Source organism: Geotrypetes seraphini, chromosome 1, assembly GCF_902459505.1.
Source record: "Geotrypetes seraphini chromosome 1, aGeoSer1.1, whole genome shotgun sequence".
Taxonomy (NCBI): domain Eukaryota; kingdom Metazoa; phylum Chordata; class Amphibia; order Gymnophiona; family Dermophiidae; genus Geotrypetes; species Geotrypetes seraphini.
The window spans coordinates 434,567,133-434,589,773 of NC_047084.1; the positions used below are offsets into that span (position 1 = coordinate 434,567,133).

The 22,641-nt window shown below is 42.8% G+C and overlaps 1 protein-coding gene across 2 annotated transcripts in view; it reads left to right on the top strand.

Annotated features, from left to right (window-relative positions):
* Positions 1-20,830, top strand: part of MLLT3 (MLLT3 super elongation complex subunit) — a 604,203-nt gene extending 583,373 nt beyond the window's left edge. For both annotated transcript variants that reach the window (XM_033919532.1, XM_033919525.1), the window contains 3 exons: positions 11,483-11,554; positions 15,350-15,421; positions 19,713-20,830. In XM_033919532.1, coding sequence (XP_033775423.1) covers positions 11,483-11,554; positions 15,350-15,421; positions 19,713-19,844 — 276 coding nt within the window. In that variant the 3' untranslated portion in view covers positions 19,845-20,830. The remainder of the gene's footprint in view (positions 1-11,482; positions 11,555-15,349; positions 15,422-19,712) is intronic.
* Positions 20,831-22,641: the final 1,811 nt, after the last annotated feature.

Here is a 22,641-nt window from a genome sequence, read left to right on the forward strand (position 1 = left end):
CTTTTGATTGAGCTTGTCAAAATTTTTTTGGTCGTGGGGAAGATGGAGCTCTCCACTCTTCATTGAAAAACTACACAAATACGGCTGGGTCTACAAGACTTCAACCTTTTTCCAAAGTTGAAACAACCTATGCATGGACATTGTTTTGCATCTCTGGAAGAGCTTTTGTCCACCGGTACCCAAGCCATTCGGCAACTGAACAAAAACGGTGTCTTGGATGGAATAATGAAGCTTCCCGGATGTTGGAACTCGGTCATTGCAAAGCAGGGAGACTATATTGAAGGATTGTAAAGACATACTTGGGAAAAAAATAAAACGTAAATTTTTAAAAACAGAGTGCATTATTTATGAAATGACCCTCGGTATCTATGAAATAAAGCACAAATATCCACATTGGAGTGCACCTGGTTCCCCTTCTCATCCCTTACGTGTAAGAAACGTTTTGGACATTCTCTACAATTCACTAAATGAGCCAACAGTTTACTCCCCTTATTGCTGTATCGATAAAATTGATACTTATAAAACCAAGAGACTTACTTGCTCTTTGGTGAAGTTTTTCATTCAATGCCACCTGCAGTTCATCAATGCTGCATAATGGTCTGTTCTCCAGGTATCCCCATAGCTCTGCCTCTCTGCCTGTAATGCGCATTCCAACCGAAGGATTTTGTTATGCCTAGCCCGCTTCACATAATTACTGTAACTTATAATTTCATCCCGTAAGACCGTTTCACTGCCCCCCAATATAGTGCTGGCTGGTTTCTGTATAGTACATTATAAGTGGCATAATCTCGCCAGCTGGCTTGCATTTTACCCAAAAATTTCTGGTCTTTAACAAGGGACAACGGAAAAGTCCAACCCCTCCTACCCTCCCAAGGGCCACCCACCTCCCAGGCCATCCAAACCCAAGTATTACATTACATTACATTAGGGATTTCTATTCCGCCATTACCTTGCGGTTCAAGGCGGATTACAAAAGGTTAATTTAAAAACTGAGTTACAATGATTAGCTAGAGAGGTAGGTTGTAGATCTTATAGACATTTAGCGGGTTGTTGAGGGTGAGGTGGTTTGTAGTAGAGTTGATAGGTGGTCAAAGTGGAGGTTCTATTGTTATTATTAGTGAGTAATGGTTAGATCGATCGTCAGTTTTGGTGTTACTAAGAGGTCGTGATGTTAATGCTGCTTCAGGAATTTCTTGAAAAGTGTGGTCTTTATTTCCTTTCTGAATGTCCTATAGTCTGGGGTGGTCATCAGAAGGTTGGAGATTTGGTTGTCCAGTCTTGCGGCTTGAGTGGCTAGTAGGCCGTCGTGTAGTCTTGTTCTTTTTACTTCCTTGATTGGGGGGGGTATGAATGGGGAGTGCGTTTTTCTGTGTCTGGTAGTGGGTGCTTGGATGAGGCGATTGTTTAAGTATGATGGGCTGTCTCCGTGTATGGTTTTAAATAATATGCAGTAGAATTTGAATTGGATTCTTTCTTGGATTGGAAGCCAGTGTGAGTTGATGAAGGCATCCGTAATGTGGTCATGTTTTTTCAATGAGTATATGAGTCTCAAAGCTGTATTTTGGATTGTTTGGAGTTGTCTAATCATAGTTGCAGGGCAAGGAAGGAAGAGGATGTTGCAGTAGTCCAATATACCCAGTATTAGAGATTGTACTATAAGTTGAAATTGTGTTCTTTCAAAGAATTTTCGGACTTGTCTCAGGTTTCTCATGATTGCGAATGATTTCTGAATTGTTTTATTTATTTGCGGTTGCATAGTGCAGCATCTGTCTATGGTCATGCCAAGTAGTTTTATGGTGGTTTGGATGGGATATTTGATTGCGTTTATCTCTAAGTTGGTTGTGGTTTGGATCTTGTCATTTTCGAGAAGGATGAATTTGGTTTTGTCTTGGTTGAGTTTAAGTTTGTGATTTTTCATCCAGGTTGTGACTGTTTCAAGTGTTTGGTGAAGTTTGTCTGTCATGGTAGGTTTGGAATGATCGTATGGGATGAGGATGGTGATGTCGTCGGCATAACTATAGGTGGTTATGCCCAGATTGTCCAGATGCGTTCCTAGAGATGCAGTGTAGAGATTGAAGAGGGTAGGGGATAGTGGAGATCCTTGTGGTACGCCGCAGGGGTTTGACCAGGATTCTGACTTTTCTTTGTTTGATTTTACACTGTAGGTTCTGAGTTTTAGGAATCCTTCAAACCAGGAGTAAACTTTATCTGAGATACCCACTGCGTCTAAGATCTGTAGAAGGATGTTGTGATCCACTAAGTCGAATGCCGCAGTTAAGTCCAGTTGTATGAGAAGCATCTTTTTTCCTGTACTAAGGTGTTGTCTGACGGTATCCATAAGGGAGCCTAGTAGTGTTTCTGTACTGAAGTTTGTTCTGAAGCCTGATTGCATGGGGTGGAGTAGGTTGTGGTCATCTATGTAATTGGTGAGGAGTTTGGCTACTATGCCTTCTATAATTTTGACATATAGCGGAATTGAGGCTATAGGTCTAAAGTTAGATGGGTGGTTTTGTGGTGCTTTTGGGTCTTTTTGGATTGGGGTGATGACGATTTCGCTGAGGTCAGCAGGGAATGTGCCTTCTGTGAGCGTGAATTGAATCCATTGTAGCATTATGGTGCGGAATTTTACACTAGCGGTGGTGAGGAGATATGAGGGGCAATGGTTGAGGTCACAGGAGGCATGACTGTATTTTTTGTAGAATTTGTTGAGTTCTGACCATTGTATGTTGGGGAATTGAGTCCAAATTCTGTCTGCTGCAGTTGCCTCTTTTCCTGAAGGGTGGATTGTGATTGTGTTTTGGTGGGATGGGTTAAGGATGAGAGTGGCTCTGGTGTTGGTAATTTTGTTCTTGAAGTGTTCTGCTAAGAGGGTGGGTGATGGTGGGGGGGTGTTCGTGGTGGTTGTGTATGGTTTGGTGTCTGTTAATTCTTTCAGGATTTGGAATATTTTTTTGGAATCTTGGGTTTCCGTGCCTATGAGATTAGTATAGTAGTTTTTTCTCTTATCCCTTAGTAGGTTTTTGTATTGTTTGTTGATTTTTTTCCAATCGGTTTTTGTTTGACCTTGGTTCTTTTTTCTCCATTTTCTTTCTAATCTTCTACATTGTCTTTTGAGTTGGAGTAATTCATTATCAAACCATTGGTCTGATTTCCTGCTGGTTCTGGTTTTGGTTTGTAGGGGGGCCAGATCATCGAGGATGTTGGTGGACACATTTTTCCAGTGGGAGATGAAGTTTTTTGGGTCGCAGTCTTGTATGGTTTCGTCTACTTTTGGCCAAAACGTGGTTGGGTCGATATGCTTGCGTGTGGTATATGTGGTTTTTTTTGATTGAGGTGTGTGTTTGGTCTTGGTCCAGTTGATGTTGAAGTTATATGTGTAGTGGTCTGACCATAGGGATGGGGACCATGTTCCGTTAGGTGTTTGGATTGCTGGGTTGGATGGTTGGTGAGTCATGAATGCAGCAATGTCCAGTTGATGACCTTTTTCATGGGTGGTTTGTGGGTTTAGGATCTGGAAGGATAAGGCCTTGAGGAAGGATAGACAGTTATTTGCAGGTGTGGAGGTTGTGTCTTCTAGGTGTAGGTTTAGGTCTCCTAGGATGAGGTTGTATTCTGCTGTTAATGAGTTTTGGAAGATGAAGTTTTCAAATTCCGGTCTCACTGTGGTCCAGTTTCCTGGTGTTATGTAGCAGAGCAAGCAGTTAAGTGAGTTTTTTAGTGTTGGGTTTGTGAGGTGACATGCTAGGAAATCCATTTGCGGTGTGGATGGTCCGATATAGTGTATGCCCCAATCTCCACTCTTAGGATTGCATTGAAAATACTCCCAGATATAAGCAAATAATCTATATGAGATTAGGTAGTGTGTAATCCTTGTCCAAAGGGTGTAACACCCACCACACATCGATAAATTCCATTACGTCACAAAAATTACATAACCTCCGGACACCTGCCATTCTCGCCTTACCTGCCGTGTCAGTGTTGTCCAGGTCCCTGGTGGCATTAAAATCCCCACCGACAATCATTGGGGAGGACCCATAATGTAGTAGAATACTCATCACCTGTTTATAAAATGAGCGGTCATACACATTAGGGGCATAAAGACTACAAAAATAGGTTTCCCACCCCTCTATAAACCCTTTACAAAGCACATACCTGCCCTTCTTATCCTTATCAGTGTATAGCCCTGCATTGCTGTGGGGTAGCTAATAAGCTCTTTAGCATTCATTTTAATATGATGGTCCAAATTCTTCTAAATCATGTCTTAGGTACCACAGAGCCATATTTTCCCATTAAAACAGCCTTATGATTTAGAACAACATCGTAACTTTTGTTTTAAAACAGGCACATCTGGAGAACAGGTGTTATAATTTTTTTGATTGGCCCCAGCTTTTAAATAGATTATAAAGAAAAACTCCAGCACACCTGTAGTCACTTTAAAGCATATAAACAGTTGGAAAAAAAACACCACACATAAAACATAGTCTACAGTAAAAGTAACATATTTTCAATTCATTGCATACATTATAAATAGATTGCAGATGGGACTGTTGCATGCTTTCTGAAGACATATTCTTTGCAAGTGGTGATGCCTATGCTTCTGAGACCAGAGAGAGAGGACCTCCACAGTCTCCAAAAACTTACGTGCTCCACCACAGTAAACGGTATCACAGATTACTAAAGAATTCATATATTCTAGACTCCATACAGCTGCTGCTAATCCTCACTCCAAAAATGTATTATGAAATGCCGTCATGCGCTTTCAAAACCTGTACACTATTAGCTGTGAAACCAATCCTAGGTATGACAAACAGCACAAGAAGAGGTGATCTTATAAACCTTGAGACCCGAGGTCAAGGACTTCATTACTGCCACCAAAAACCCACTTGTAGGATTTATTGCCCAATTTTATGGGTGCTTGGCTACAGTTTATTTCATGCAGTAAATGTCCTCCTCTGTTCTTTCCGTATGACTTGAAGGCAGTAAATGTGTGTGTGGGGGGGGGGGGGGGAGGAAGAGATTGTGTGAAGATGATACCTTATGAAGCCACATTGCAGGTTATATGCACAACTTAAGTGAAGTGCTGCTAGCCAAAAATGGGAATAATAGATAATACAAAACTTTTTCATTCTGCTTGTCATTTAACTCCAGAATAAATACTGTAACTGTGACTTCCTGTAGTTTCTACATAACTTACCTGCACCCACCATTATGAACATTAGGTAGGTTGAGGCTTTAGTGCAGGGGTGGGCAAACTTTCTGACTCGTGGGCCACAATGGGTTCTTAAATTTGCTAGAGTGGCTGGGTGACCAGGGAGGGGTGGTGGTGACGGGGGTGTGTGTGGAGGGGGGTTCTGATGCTCCGCAGAGTGATGATGGTAAGAGAATGGGCTAAGGCAGAAAGAACATCCCCCCCTCCAAAAAAAAAAAAAAGGGCAGACTGTTGTCTCTGGTTTCTGCTTTCATCTTCTTTTCATAACAGCATCTACCCCATCCATCCACGGTCTGCCTTCTTTCTATGCCCCTCCACCCTTTCCATCCAGCCTGTGCCTCTCTTTCCTTTTTACATGATTCATTCCAGTTTCTCTGCTCTCATTTTTATCTCTTCTGCACCAGTTCTAGCATCTTTGTCCCTCTCTTCTTATTTCTTTGCTGACCCCCTTCCCAGCATCAATCTCTCTCTACTTTCTCATTCCTTTGTCTCTCCCCTTTCCCACATCTGATCTCTCCATTCCACCCTAACCCTCCTCTAATCTCCCTGCCAGCTATTTCCTTCCTTTTTTCCTCCTCCCATGTCCAGCAGTACCCCTTCTCCCTTCCCTCCTCCCTCTATCCAACAGTAACTCTTTTCCCTTCCCTTTCCCTCCTCCCCTCCCAGCAGCATCTCATTTTCTCCTTCCCTCCCTCCAGGGCCAGTAGTAGCTCTATTTTCCTTAGTCCAGCATCTTCCCAGCCCACAACCCTCCCCTCTCAGTACTTGCCTGGACTAGCAGTGCTGGTGCTTTGCACGGTGGCCCCACTGCGCAGGAGAAGAACCAGGGAGCAGCTCCCCTAAAGCGCTGCAGCTCGTACCTGCCACAAGCGCTTTATTCGCTCAGGCGTGAGGCCTCCTCTCAGCCATTTGCAACACACAACCTTGCCACCCGCTAAACCACACCGATAAGGAGATCAGCAGTGACGTGATCCTTACACACACCAGTCGCCCCGCCCCCTGCGCAGGGCCGATTGCAGGAGAAGAGCCAGGGAGCAGCTTCCCTAAAGTACTGCAATTCATGCCTGCCAGAAGCAGAAGGAGGGCGGCGGCGGTGACGCTCACGCTCCTTCCACACACCAGTCGTGGAGAAGGGCTGGATGGTCGGTGGGCCGGTTTAAACATCTGAACGGGCCGGATATGGCCCATGGGCCATAATTTGCCCATGTCTGAGTGTTTCAGGTATAGGTGTTGGAACGGGGAATCCACAGGGGCCATGGCCTCCCCAAAAATTGCCCTTCCTGTAAGTGATCCAGTGGGGGAAAAACCCTCCACTTCTTGTGAGGCTGGGAGCTTGCTACCGGCCAGCGTGCCTCTCTAACGCACCCCTGCTGGCATCTACTTCTCCTCCCTCCCGCCTGCTCACCCGCTCACCGCGTTTAACTAATTAGAAAAGTGCTGCGCCGCGCTGCCACTGGCCTCAGCATCTTCTCTGTACAGTGGCCCGCCCTCTCTGACAACTTCCTGTTTCTACTAGGACTGGCTGCAGTGGAGAGAAGATGCTGAGGCCAGCAGCAGCTCGGCGCAGTGCTTTTCTATGACATTAAATGCGGCGGGCAGGTAAGCAGGCGGGAGGGAGAAGGGGGAGGAGTAGATGTTGGCAGGAGCACGTTACAGAGTGCCGACCAGCAGGCATGCTGGCCAATAGCTAGGTGTAGAAAGGAGGAGCTTATGGGACTGGGAGAAGGGAGAGATATGGACAGAGGAAGTAAGAGAGGGAGAAATTGACATGAGGGAAGGCAGAGGGGAGGAAGGGAGAAATGTATGTGGAGGGGGCAAGATGGGGAGAGGGAGAGAGATTCAGGAAGGGGACAGAAGGGGGAGGGAGAAATGGTCAACTCGGGGAAAGCAGAGAAGGAAGAGAAGACATGGCTAGGAAAAGGTGGAGGCAATATGGACTGGGGACTGAAACGTGAGAGATGTCATACTTGGGAGCACACTAGGACCTCTGGCCATACTCTGCTGCTGCTGCTTCATGCAGTTGGAAAGAATGAGGAGGGGACCTACTTGGATGTTTTAGAGCCAGCCAGAACATAGGTATGTACTCTTGGGAGTACATACTCTAGGGAGGGGGCATGAACTTGGGACACAGAAGGGAGAGAGGGGGCATAGGATGGAAGGATGGAGAAAGAGATGCTGAGGTGGGGGAGGGAATAGAAAGGGAGAATTGTTAAGCATGGGTGTGAGTAAGAGGGAAAGAGATGGTGTGCATGGGGAAAGGAAGAAAGAGGAGAATTATTAGAAACATAGAAACATAGAAAAATGATGGCAGATAAGGGCTACATCCCATCAAGTCTGCCCATAACATTGACCCCCTTTTAAGTCTACTAGCCCCCTTAACTCTACTGACCTGCTCTATTAAGTCTATATCCTAGCGACCCTGTTCATTGGTATGACTCCCGCAGTGATCCCACATAGGTATCCCATTTATTCTTGAAGTCTGGGATACTGCGGGCCTCGATCACCTGTACTGGAAGCTTGTTCCAATGCTCTATCACTCGTTCCGTGAAGAAGTACTTCCTGACGTCTCCACGAAACTTCCCTCCCCTGAGTTTGAGCAGATGTCCTCTTGTGTTCGAGGGTCCTTTGAGAAGAAAGATATCATCTTCCACCTTGACCCGTCCCGTGATGTACTTAAATGTCTCAATCATGTCTCCCCTCTCCCTACGCTCCTCTAGAGTATAGAGCTGCAATTTGTTCAGTCTCTCTTCGTACGAGAGACCCTTGGACATGGTGCTGGGAGAGGTGTGAGGTAGAGAGAGATAAGAGGGAGAAATGTTGGATATGGTGATAGAGAGGAAACAGTGGGACAGATGGAAATGGATTCAAGAGGGAGAAATGTTGGACATGGTGGTGGAGGGAATGGAGCTGGAGAGGTGTGATAGAAGCAGAAATGTTGGTCATGGGGCTGGTGGGCAGGGGCGAATGATGCTGCACAAGGTCCGGGAGATAAGAGAGGAAGAAATATTGGATGTGGCAGTTGAGGGGGTGGGAGAGAGGCACCCTGTATGTCTCTCTCTCTCTTTCTCCACTCCCTTTGCAGCAAGGGAGGGAATGAGAGAGAGAGGAAAACATTGCACATGGGGGTGGAAGAGAGAGGAAGAAATCCTGTGGAGTGGTGGGGAGGGGGAAAAGAGTGCACTTTGTGTAGTTTAATTTTGTTGTTACCATTGTGTATTATTAATAAGACTAGTCTTTAAGCCCGTTACATTAACGGGTGCTAGAATAGATGTGTCTGTCTGTCTGTGTTTCTTTATCTGTCTCTCCTTGGCCGCTGTCTGTATCCTTCTGTCTCCCCCTCCCCCCCCCCGAGCAAAGCTGTCTGCCCCAGCACCCACCTCCCCCCAAATGTCTCTCCATGGCCCTCTTCTGTCTTCCCCCCCTCCAGAGCAAAGCTCCCAGCACCCCTCCCCCCCAAAGCAGCCCCCTTTCCCTATCTCTCCATGGCCCCTTCTGTCTTCCCCCCAGAGCAAAGCTATTTGCGGGCGGCTCCTTGGCCAATCCGCGCTTACAACGGCCCCACACTCGCGGTCTGGCTGGCTCCCCCACCAAAGCCCTTCGCAGCGGCAGCCCCTCCCCCTCAAGACACATTTCAAATCTGACATATTGTAATCACAAAACAGAAAATAAAATTATTTTTCTTACCTTTTGTTGTCTGGTCATTATTCATATCATGTAGGGGTCCCAGGCTATGGTTGGCTTTTGATAACTGGCTTGCCAGGGCCCCTTCTTTCTTCTTCCCTCCCTCCATCCTGGCAGCTGAAGACAGGCACCTCCCCCCAGTGATCTGAGACAGGAGTGAGCATGATAGTGAGTTAGGAGAGGGTGTGAGGGCAAAGAGGGGCTCAACAGCGCACAACCACCTTTCCTTCCCTCCCTCCATCAGGTGCAGTGAATCCACCAATGTTAAAAGGAGCCGCGTCGTAATCGGAGGCCTGCCACTGCCGTAGTAGCACTTTCCCCTCTGCCTTGGTCCCGCCCCTTCTCTGACATATGGGACCGTGGCAGAGGGAACGTGTTATGGTGGCGGCAGGGCTCCAATTTCAAAGCAGCTCCTTTTAACATAGGCAGAGCTGAACTGTGCCTGATGGAGGAAGGGAAGGAAAGGTGGTTCAGTACACAGGGCCGGACTCAAGAGGAGCCGCCACCGCAAAAAACCCCAGCAAGGGAGCCAGGCGACGGAGAGGGCAGGGGGTGCTAGCGGCCGGCAACCGCCGCTCCGCAGGTGGAGAGCAGGGAAGGCCAGACCGTAAGCCGCGCATGCGGACTTCCTAGCTACAGCTCACGGAAAACGGACGCACGCATAGGAAGTGCGCATGCGCGGCTTACCATTTTATTATATTAGATTATATTGTGTATATGTGATAAATGAATGAAAAAAAATGGTGTTTACAATTAGTACTATTATTATGGGGGTGAGATCTGGGGAGGAGTTTGGGCAGGTCTGGGGCGAGGTCTAGGGCGGAGCTTTTGGGCCCACCAAAAAAAAAGCGTTCCACTGCCTATGGTTTCAGGTATCTTAACAATCCCTGGAAAATGAGAAGAGATGGGCTGGGGATCTGATACTGGCTCAGAGGCAGATTTTTTTTAAAGGTGAAGGGGGGGGAGGGACTGTAGTTATTTAAAAGAACAAAGCTGTGTTATTACAAAGGAAAACCAGATGTGGAAATAGAAGAAATCTCTCTTTGAACAAGAGAGGCCAAGAAATTAATTAATTAATTAATTTGAATCCCTCCCCACCTTACCAAATAATTCTCAGTGAGGCTTGCAGCATTATTAGTACAAAATTAATGGGTACCTGAAAAAACAAAAAGTAAAGAGGCTCTCTTACTAAAGCTTAATGCATGCTAATGGTCTAATTGTGTGGTGAACCGGAAGTGAGACACTGCTTGCGTTTGCAATAGAAAGGCCTTTTAGTGTACCTTTAGAACTTTGACACTTTCAAATAAAGTCCATTTTGGAACTGCTTGCCTTTGCAATAGAAAGGCCTTTCTATTGCAAAGGCAAGCAGTGTCTCACTTCCGGTTCACCACACAATTAGACCCCCAGGGACCCCTGAAGAAGACTTTTTGTCGAAACGCGGACCGTGTTAGGTCCTGTATCCCTAGCGGACTAGGTCCTTTAAGGCTTTTATGTGGATAACCTATTTTTATGTGGATGAATTTATTTTATGTGGATGATTTCAGTGTACCTTTGGAACTTTGACACTTTCAAATAAAGTCCATTTTGGAACATCGTCACTCCATAGTGTTTTTTTGGTTTTCTCTGGATTTTCTTCTCTGTGGATATTTTGGGGTCAATTCCTTTCGTTTTTAGCGTGTACTAACCAATTTAGTGCATGCTAATGCGTCCATAAACTATAATGGGTGAGTTAGTGTTTAGCACACTCTAAATCAGTTAGTGTGCGCTAAGATGCATAGCGCGCCTTTATAAAAGAGGAGGGTGAATGTTCTGTGTCCTGTTTTATACCTAAGGGCCATGTGACCCTTACAACACCCTAATGGAAATTAGTGTAGACTAAAATTTAGTAAAAAAAAACCCTCCAAAAATGTTTGTTTATTAAAAGTCTGATATACTGTTCTATCATCATATGATCTAAGAGGTTCACAAAACAAAATTTAAAAGTAAGGAAAGGAACTCTATTAATATATAGGAAATACCTATCCAATCAGATAAGAAACAATGCAGTAGCTATACATATCACTACCCTATCTCTTAAAGGAATCATAGCAAGAATCTCCACTGACAGTAGACCAAGAAATATCTATGACACATTATCAAATGCTTGTTTAAAAAATATGTTTTAATAAGTACCTTAAACTTCTTATGGTCCATCTCCCCCTGTATTTCCCAAAGGCAAGTTATTCCAAAGGGTGGGACTTGCCCAAAAAAGGGTTCTCTTTATCTCGTGGTGCTTCAATGCGCCCTTGATAAAGGTGGGATCGATAATCTATAATCCTGAAGGAACCTAAGACACCTTGTTGGGGTGTAAAGAATAGTCAATCTGTTTTAATTCGTTTAGGACAGAAGGTGCCCCAGTAGAAAAAGTGGGATTCTTGGATCATTGCTCTAACTCCTAGAAAGCTAGCTTGTGCTGTTGAATAATTGCTGGTAGACTTTTCTACGGGTAACTGTTTGAAGAGCATTGATTTCTTTTCACTAATTCTGGCCTCATAGACCAACCACACAGGAAGTGGACTATAGTACTGACTTATAATGTTATCCTCTCCTCAGATTCTAGAAGTGAAGAGCCCAATTAAACAGAGCAAGTCTGAAAAACAGATGAAGAATGGCGACTGTGATAAGGTATGTGCATCAAGGCAATGACAAATGGCATTTCACCTCATGTGAACCCCAGACCATTCTTTCTGTAGATGCATAAACAAACAAAAAAAACTAGCATTCTGAAAAGGGTCAAGGAGTTAACACCTGGTTTCTTCAGCTTTACTAGGAACATAAGTGAATGGTAACGGCAGCACCGCTTATTTCACATCAGCCATTGAAAGTTATTGATGAGGATGGGCCATCATTTCCAATGAAATATTATTTGCCAATAATATTTTAGTGCATATTCTTTTTAAAGAGTGAGAACTATGTGCAAAGAGGGTGCACACTCGTAACAACATTCATTCTTGAACTGAGAGGAGGGGGAAGAACAGAAAGCCTGATATGAAACTTTTCTTGCTTCTCATCACTAGTGACTGATCGTACTTGCTAAATGTGGAGATGGTGAAGGTGTGGGTTAAAGTTTTACCGCTGATATGTAGGACTCTTGTCCGTTGTATAGTCACTGAATTCTTATATCTTATTCCTATAGTACTTTAAAACATTTTATTCCTAATAGAGGGAAGGGCTGACTATGTCAGTGACATTATATGTGCTAGTTTGACCTTTCCGTACGTTTGTTTTTTAGCAATGAAGTGTAATTAAAATATTTCCCCCATTATTGAGCCCATGGGCAAAAAATATAACCATAAAGCAACAGAATAGTAGCTTCCACTGAATATCTTGATAGAGGGATGATGTGCCGGCAGAATCCAGAAAGCCTTCATATATCCAGATAGATTTAGGGAAGCCTTTTTGCTCTCTTAAGGTGTCTTGATAATTATTTGGGTAGTGGCAGTGAGAAACAGAACTATCTGGATAACTCTAGTCTTTGTCTCGACCTGAACTAGATTATGTCAAGGCCCATCCTGTAAAGATATTCAATAAAGAATGACACAGGGAAAAAATTTGTTGCAAACTCAGTCCCTGTCCCCGCTTCATCCCTACGAGCTCGATCCCCATCCCCACAAAACATCTGATCCCATCCGCACAAGCCTCAAATAGTTTTATTCTGAACTTATTTTATTACATAAGAATAGCCTTACTGGGTCAGACCAAAGGTCCATCAAACCCAGTAGCCCATTCTCACGGTAGCCAATCTAGGTCACTAGTATCTGGCCAAAACCCAAAGAGTTGCAACATTCCATGCTACCATCTTTCTCAATAACAGACTATGGACTTTTCCGTTATTGAGAAAGACATGGGGCAAGCTACTGCTTGTCCTGGAACAGTAGCATGGAATATTGCTACTCTTTGAGTTTTGGCCAGTACTAGTGACCTGGATTGGCTACCATGAGAACGGGCCACTGGGCTTGATGGACCTTTGGTCTGACCCAAAAGTATAAAAAGCAACAATATTCTTGTACAATTGTCATTTTATAAATCACAGTTCTGGCTGCAGAACTAGAAGAAGAGGTCTTCAGCTGGCAGGGCTTTGTTTATAAACATTTATCAACACAGCTACAATACTACTTTATCCTAAAGCGAAAAAAAAGAAAAGAAATAGAACTTTTTTTTCTACCTTTGTTGTCTGGTTTCTGCTTTCCTCATCTTCTTGTCATTCTCTTCCTTCCATCCACTGTCTGCCTTCTCTCTGCCTCTTTCATAAGGCATCTGATCTATTTCTGTGCCTCTACCAGAAACTCTCTGCCTCTTCCTTCCATTGGTCTGGCACCCATTGGTCCCCCATCCCCCCCATTGGTCTGGCACCCATCTTCTTCCCTCCGCTCCTCCCATGGTCTGGCATCTCTGTCTTCTTCCCTTCCATCTCTCACTCCCTCCCCCAGGTGGTTTTTACCACTACTACTAATAATAAACAGTTCAAAGCGGTTTACAAAGGAAGAGACTGTATACAAATAGCGATAATACAAACAGCATTTAGAAATACAGCATGGAAATATTAGAGACAACATTCTGAAATTCATCAGCATGAAAATAGAATCAGACACATTTATTGAAAAGATAAGTTTTCATTGATTTTCTAAAAGTTTGGTAAGAAAATGCATTTGAGATAAACTCACTTAGGCACTTATTCCATATACCAGCTTGAAACAATAGTGTTCTATCTAAGAATTTCATGTAACTAGAACCCTTCGAGGGTGGAAAGGAAAACAGATAAGCACTACATGTACAACTAGTACCTGCATGATCAAAATGATTTAGGAGATAGATTGGAGCTGAACCTGTTATAGTTTTAAACAGAGACAGGCTAACTTAATGAGAATCCTAGCTTCCACAGCTAGACAATGTAATTTTTTATAAGGGCTAACATGATCTGATTTTTTTTAGACCAAAAATGAGATGAACTGCGGCATTTTGAACAATACTTAAGTCATTTAACAGTTTTAATAAAGGATCCCAGGATACCAGCATCTCTCTTCTCTTTTCCTCCCTTCAGATCTGGTATCTGTCTCCTCTCCCTTTCCCTTCTTTTTCTTTTCTGCTCTTCCTTCTCAATTTGTTTTCTGCCTCTTGTCTACTTTCGTACTTTCCAGTCCTCAATTTCCCTTTCATTATGTCTACCTACAGCTTGTCACCTCTTTCCCTCACCCCTTCCAGTATCTCACTAACTCTATTCTCTTCCCCCACAACCAGCATGCACCTTTTTTTTCTTTATCCCCTCCTTCCATCAAGTATATGCTCTCTCTCCTCTCCACTTCCTTCCAAAGTCTGCTTCCCTCTCTCTTATCTCTCATCCAGTATCTGTTCCCCTCTCTCATTCCCCTCCCATCCAGCGTCTGCTCCTCTTTCTCTCCTCTCCCACTTCCTTCTAGTGTCTGCTCCCTCTCTCTCCACTTTCAGCATATGTTCTCCTCTCCACTTTTAGCATCTGTTCCCCTCTCTCTCCTCACTACTTCCCTTCAGCATCTGTTCCTCTCTCTCATTGCCCACTTCCCTTCAGCGTCTGTTCCCCTCTCTCTCCCTCGCCATTTCCATCCAGAGTCTGCTCCTCCCTCTCTTTCCACTTCCCTTCAGCGTCTGCTCTCCTTCTCTTTCCCCTCCTCACTTCCCCTCAGCATCTGTTCCTCCCTCCCCTCTTTCTCCCCTTCAGCGCCACTCAACCTCTTTCATTGTTAGGCCATCTCCCTCCCACAAGTCCTGCGTGACTGCCCCAAAACTTCTCGTCTGATGCACCTTCCTGTTTCTGCCTGGGCGACTTGAGTCAGAGAAGTTTTGGGGAAGTCACGGGGAAGAGATACCCAGACCGCAGGGCCCAGTGCAGTTGCCCTCCCCTAATGCCGACCAGTCAGAGCAGCCCTGGCTGGATGGTAGGCCCGCCCTGGGAGCTACGAAGGGGCCCACACAGCCCAGGAAAGTGACAGGTTTGTTGGGTATTTCTGCCGTTAGCAATCGGGAGGGAGCGAGTGTCACGATTGCGAGAGAGGAATGCTGGATGCGCGATCGCAAGGAGGGCTGTTGACCGGGAGGGGTGGGAAGGAAAGCAACACAACAGATACTTTACTGCGGGGACAAGGCCATTCACCGCTCCATAGGAATGGCCTTGTCTCCGTACTCGTGGCAACCAGTCTTTTTTCCTCCACGTTCCTGCAGGTTACCCACAGCTAGCCTTGGGTAACAGTCACCATGTCATTCTCTAATATTCAGTGGTACTGTTTGAATAGGACTGCTGAATATATGTTTCAGCAGTGTTTATCCAGGAGGAGGTGCTACTACCCAGTTAAATAAGTTTAAATTTGAATGCCCATTATACTTCCTGAGCCAAATAGGTACAGCTGTCTGAAGTCTTTGGGTTTTTTTTTCTTTTTTTATTTTCAGGCATATTTAGATGAACTAGTGGAACTCCATCGAAGATTAATGACACTAAGGGAACGACACGTACTTCAACAGGTGAGAAAGTATATTCAGTCTTATATGCCACTCTTTAGGGGTTTTATTAAAACCTACAACTAGCATATGTTTTGAATTTTAATTGCCATGCCCCATATGTATGTTCTAAAAGGTACCAGCTCTTTCTAAAGAAAGGCTGGTAGAAATCACTAGGTCTTTAAACCTCTCCTGATCTCTCCCTTTTATATATCTGTATTTATTTGATTTATTTCTAGCTAGCCACATAAAACAAAATTTCTCTTTAATATTCACATTATAGGGACCTTCCCTATAATGTGAACAATATGAGATACTTTTGAAGGCCCAGTAACAACAATCTCATTTTATCTGCATTCTGAAGAAGACTTACAAGATTGCCAAGTTTCAGTGTCTCGCTTACACTGTTACTTTGTGTTCCAGTCAACCAGATTTTTCAGTATGTCAGAGGGTGCAACCAAAAGGGTTTTTTTAAGATTCATATATGTGAGCAGACAGTTCTTTTTATGGTCCTCCTACAGCAATAAATTTTACGTAAACATTTAGCACAGTCAGAAGAACACTAAGGTATTATTCATAAAAAAGAAACCTGCTCCCTCAAACCCTCCCCCCACCCACCCAGTATCCTGGATGTGTATGAAGAGCAACAAAGGATCCCAAATCTGATAGGGTTTCAAAAACTAAGGATTGAAAATTACAGTTTGATATAGAATTTAAAGAAGCTTAACTTAAGAGTCTAATGGGCCCAAATATCTTTAAATTTTCAAGAGTCACCAGATTTTTCTGCTATTGATCTCTCAAAACGATAGTGCATATACAGTGTCTACCAGAACGGAAAATTTAATCGATCCCAATGTTTCCAATTTCTTGTTATCATCTGTAGAGCAAATCCAGTCATAATGAGAAGGAGTCTATCTTTACGATCTTTAAGTGAACTCTTAGGCATAAGTGAAGAACCAAACAGTACAATTCCATAGGAGAGTGGTATTCAAGAATAAGCATTATTTTGCTCCAAATAGATCTCCAGAAGGAGAAAATCAAAGGGCAATGAAACAGAAGGTGGTCCAAAGTTCCTACATCAAGATGACAGTGCCAACATCTATTGGAGCGTGTAATATCCAATTTTTACAGTCTCACCAGGATCCAGTATATTCTGTATAACAAAAAGTAAAAAGTTTGTCTCAAAGAGGCCAAACTCTGGAACCCAAACTACCCCTGGAAAACCCTCCTTGGACCCCTTTGGACCACCATTGATGATTCTGGTAGCCACTGGGAGGTTTGGGCAGGATGGGTTGAGGGAACCCAGCACTACAGGCAAGGAGCATCTCGATGCTCCCAGACAGTAAAATAACTGAAACAAAAAACTAGGCTTATTTTACCATGGCTTTTGGGCTCCACATGTGGTGTATCATCACAGGTTGCATTATTACATTTGCATAGTAATAAGACAGACGCAAAATATGTATTTGCATCTCTTTACTTACTAATATGTGGCAACTGAAATATAGCCATGCTAAGTTTAGAAGCAGAATTAGGGCTGTTTAAGTTGTGGTAAGGACCAATTGCCGCTACTTAATGCACTTTGCAGTAAGTGGAGAATTCGTCAAGCAGCATTATGGCTTTAAGTGTTTGGGGCTAAGTAGTCTGTACGCATGCTTTTTTTTTTCTGGAGGGGGCGTGCCAGGTTCAGAGAATGAGTGTGGATGTGCTGTCCAGCTAGCACGTTCCAGTTACTGTGTGCTAACTGGAACGTGCTCCTAGTGCTTTCTAAATGATTGCATTAGCACAAGTAATCTGAAAAAGAAATACAGTAAAACCTTGGTTTATAAGCATAATTTGTTCTGAAAACATGCTTGTAATCCAAAACAGTGTTCTTCAACCTTTTTACACCTATGGACCGGCGGAAATGAAATAATTATTTTGTGGACCGGCAAACTAATAAGACTGAAATTTTTAAAACCCCCATCGCCGCCCCATCCCTGCGAGCTCGGTCCCGTTAACCATCTGATCCCATCTGCACAAGCCTCAAATAGTTATAATTTTATATTGAACATATTTTATTAAAGTATAAAAAGAAACAATATTCTGTACAATTGTCATTTTATAAATATAAATAATACAGGGCAAGGATCAACAAAACCCCCAGCTCCCCTCCCCTTCACATATATCTCCTCTACTATCAAGAAAATTGAATAAGCCAAATTATTACAGAATGCTACACAAATATCATGCTAACAGAATACCGCAGTCACACATGGCAGGAATGGTGTTAGGGGGATTGCAACTAGGGCAACTGCCTCCTGGTCAGAGAGAGCCCTAAGCCAGCTGGAAGCTAAAGAAGCACTGCCTTGGCTTTGCACTCCTCACTTATGTCTAACATCAGCTCTAGCAGGATACATATTTTAAATCTGATATATTCTAATCACAAGATAGAAATAAAATTCTTTTTTTCTACCTTTTGTCGTCTCTGGTTTCTACTTTCATCGTCTTTTCACTCTCTTCCATCCAGCGTCTGCCCTCTGTCTCTTCAATCCAGCATCTGCCCCTTCCATACACTGTCTGCCCTCTCCCCCTCCCATATGGTATCTGTGTTCTTTCCATGCCCCTCTCTCCTACACCAGATCTAGCATCTTTGTCCCTCTTTCCTTATTTTTCATCTGACCCCCCCTTCCCAGCATCAATCTCTCTCTACTTTGTCATTCTGTCTCTCCCCTTTCCCTCATCTGATCTCTCCATTCCATCCTGACTCCTTCCCCTCCTCTAATCTCCCTGCCAGCTGTTTCCTTCCAATTTTCCTCCTCCCCTATCCAGCAGTACCTTCTCCCTTTCTTCCTTCCCTTATCCAACAGTAATTCTCTTTTCTTCCCTTCCTTTCTCCCCTGTTAGCAGTATCCTCTTCTCCTCCCTTGTCCAGGAGTACCCCTTCTTCCTTTTTCTCCTCCCCTTATCCAACAGTAACTCTCGTCCCTTCCCTTTCCCTTCTCCCCTGTCAGCAGTACCCCCTTCCCCTCCCTTGTCCAGGAGTACCCCTTCTCCCTTCCCTCTCCAGCAAATGTTTCCTCTATGTAGGCTAGCGGCAGCTCTGTGTGCTTTTAACTTCGGCACACAGCTGCCCCTAAGCAGTATTTTAGCCGCGGTTTCATGAGGCAGCCACGGGGTCTTTGGTAGGCCGGCCCACATTACAACGGCGAGTAAGCGCTGGGGCAGTATTACTAGTATTTGTAAACGCATACCATCCATGCCCTAAAGAAGCTCTCGTTACAGCGTGAGAGCGAAACGGAGATCTTCCGTCATTGGTGTTGAGCTGGGTAGACAATCAAACCCGAGCTAAGTACTTTATACAAATACTAGGGCCCTAAGAAGGGCTCATATTTTTGCATTTTAGTTGGGTAAAAGCCCTTGGACATTTATTTATTTATTTATATATCAAGAAATACAAAATATAAGATAAAAATAAATATATGACAAGAAATAGTAACAAAATTAGCAATTAAGCAGTGCTTAATAAGAGACGTCTTGGACCGATGATAGCTTGCATATAGGCCAGTAAACCTAGACAAGTTCAAGCGGCTACCAGCTGTGAGCACTTGAGATCCATTGTCTGTAATAGAGTCTTATTGAGATTAGTTTACTCTGGTATTAGCCTATTTTTAGGTAATTTTGGTGTGTTATACAGTAGTAAGGTAGGGTTTAAGTTTATCTTATGTTTCCCAGCCAGCGGCTTCACAGGCCAGAAGCGCAGAGATCAAGAGCAAGCCCTCCATGATCCCTGGGTTCGTACCGATCTCCGAATGGCTGCAGTCAGTTCTCGCTAGACCCGCAAGAGCTGACTGCAGCCATTAGGAGATCATTGCGGGCCCAGGTTGGAGTGTGGAGGGCTTGCTCCTGATCTCTGCGCTTCTGGCCTGTGGTGCCACTGGCTGGGAAATACACTGGACTACCAGGTATGACAGCAGCAAGCAGGCGGGTGGGTTTTAAAGATTCAGCGGTGGCAGGTTTAAAAAAAAAAATGCGGCAGGGGGTTAAAAATATGCAGTGGCAGATGGGGTTTAAAAGATGCGGCAGCGGGCTTAACAAATTTGTATCTTCGATTCATAAGACACACTTACATTTTCATCCCCTTTTTGGGGGTGGAAAAAGTGTGTCTTATGGAGCAAAAAATACGGTAGTTAAATCTTATTATCACTGTAATGTGATTGAGTGGCTTAATTAACTGACCACGTACATTAGTTTAAAGACAGATAATATGGAAATGCTGTAACTTTGCAGATTTAATACTTATGATTGTTCTTTTGTTTGTTTTTTTTAATATCAGATTGTTAATCTTATAGAAGAGACTGGACACTTTCATATCACAAACACAACCTTTGACTTTGACCTTTGTTCGCTGGACAAAACCACAGTTCGCAAACTACAGAGTTACCTGGAAACATCTGGAACATCCTGAGGATCTGACTGCATCACTGGAAAACTTTAAAAAAGAGAAAGAAAATAAGCAAAATATTCAGAATGATGCAAGCAATGGGATGTACTCACATGAGAAGAGGAAACAAACTCTCATCAGCTTTATTTTCTTGTAAGCCAGTCATCATTTTTAAAGACAACAGTGACACAACTCAGAGGATCACTCTTCTCAATATGAAAATATTCTGGGAAAGTCTGCCTGGATAGCCTTGAAAAAAAAAAAAGAAAAAAACTCATTCCCAATGAATGTGTATGGTTTCATGTATCTCAATGTGGTACTCCAGTCCACTTGATGAATGCATGTTCAACACACACACATGCATACACACACACTGCCTTATGACATAACTGACTTATTTATTACTGCATATATGTGGAATTAAACATCAAGGGAATGACCTTAGCAGATGTGATAATGCACTCCAGGTCTTCAGATGCAGCACGAGTGCTACCCCGTGCCCAGCACCCCTTTCTTCATGGGCAGGATAATCGATTGATGCCAGCATCCTCCTCCAGTCTTGCGGAGTACTGCAGTTCTGCTTCCATGTCTGCACTTTTCAGGGGACAGAGGGTGCAGTACCAAGCGGGTAGGCCCCCGATTCTGTTTCCAGTGTGCTCGGAACCATGTCATCAGCTGTTTCCGTCAACTGACTATAGACCACATCAAAAGTGAATGAAAACAATGCACCAAATAGGATCATTTGACTTGGTCTAGCCTTAGTAGATGAAATTAGTAAAATATGTAAGAAAAACAAAAGTGTTACTGTATGCTGTTCTGGACCCAGCATTGTTTATCTGTCTTCATCATCATTGTGTCTGTTTTAATGTTATACTATTAGATAATGTATAAAAGTGAAGGCATTCTACAGGATCATTGTTTAAAAAAATACTGATCTTGCTTTCTAAAGAAATGTTGTAGAAAATTCTTAATTTGGAGGTATTTATTATTACATTTCAGTACTTCTCTACTGCCAGTTATGTTTTGTCTTTAATCATGAAATTATGGCATAAGAGTTATTTGTTGAGTTTGCCCTTCATTTGTTTATGGTTTTCAAATACTTTTTTTGGTGGGCCTTTTTGGTGTTTGTTTATTTTTTGTCTGTATGTTGTTGGTTTTTTGTTTGTTTGTTTGTTTTTACACACTTGAAAAATTAAAAATTTTTTCATTAAGAAAACAAGATAAATATCTTGGTTTTTAATGCAGTGGCACATTGAATTACATTCAGCTGTTGTAGCTTTTGATTCTAAGCTTTTGTACAGTGTTTAGCTTATGTTTCCAGAAGGATTTCTTGGGTTAACAAACTATGCTGAATTATTTGATTCTTGGGCACCCTTCCAACCCATCTCCCAAGCCACACCCCCTTCCCAAAAAAAAAAAGAATTGGTACTAAAATGTGTATAAACCTGTGCAGCAAGGACCTAATAAAGCTCTATTCAAGCTTTAGGATAACCCATTCTTTGCAGCTTGAACACAATAAACTAAGTAGAAAAATTCTGCCTGGTATGGGTTAGAATATGATATAATCAGACGAAACAACTTTTGTAGGTGGATTAATAGAAGCATTGGAACTGTGAGTAATAATGACCCTTCAATACCTCCACACTTGTACCAATCCACATGCATAAATAAGCTGTGTTTTCTCTGGGTTTAAAATACATTCAGAAGATCCAGATAATAAAATACACATATTGAAAAACTGATTCTAATTTTCCATTACATAGGTTCCAGTATCTGCCCAAACTAGTTACAGGTTCATTTGCTATGATTGCAGTGCCTTTGATCTGAAACCAATCATTGTCTTCTTTTGATGATATTTTTAATTTATTGTCATTGGGGTTTTGCAATTTAACATCAAATCAAAAGGGAAACCTTCTGGATGCAAAGTGTCTCAGTCCAGTTTAGCATTAAATAACAAAAAATATCAGGTCAGTCCTCCGACACAGGGAACTCCCCACTCCCCCCACAATGAACACAATTTTTGTGCAAATACTGTAATCCATTGCTGAAAATCTAAATTTATTCTTGGATCATTTTTGCATATTCAAATTGGAATTCTCAAACTGTTTCATTAAATAAAGAGAATATGACTTTTTTCATAAAATAAAAATGTAGGTAAAATTTGGAAGGCCTCTGCAGGCTCTCAGAAGAATAAGTGTACTTTCTAGTAATGCCAGTACTCTTAATGACGATTGGCATAAAACATACTTGAAGCATTATCTTTTATTTTCAGGAGATGCCAGCTTAATTATAGTTGAATCTATGAAGTTTGGCCCATTGACTTTTCTAACTAAACACTGTAGAAAATCTCAAATTAAGAAAAGGGAGTAAGCAGTCTTTTAAGTTGAAAATTGATGGTGCTTTGGTGAGAAAAAATATTCAGCTGGTAGCTGGTTACAGACTGGCAGAAACAGAAGTTTAGCAAAAGTACATTTATCTTATCTGCTTTCCTTCAAACGTTTCATCATAGACCACTGTTTACTAGGTATAAGCTTTGTGTTATATATCTTTTTCAGCTTGAAACAACTGGAAACCCTCTAAAATGTCAGTGGTTTTTCCTGTGTCATCCATATTGCACATCTAAAGCAGGCACTCTTATTTACAACATTGCCCTTAAATTTTAAAAATGCAAAAACAAAACAAAAATTCCTGTAAGCAAAAATAATGGGGTTGCACATACCTAGGGGCTAATTCTCAAAAGGATACCTAAAGTTAGGTGATAGGGTAGAATGAGCTAAGTGTAAATATATACAATTGTCAATATAAAATATTAAAAGCAAAA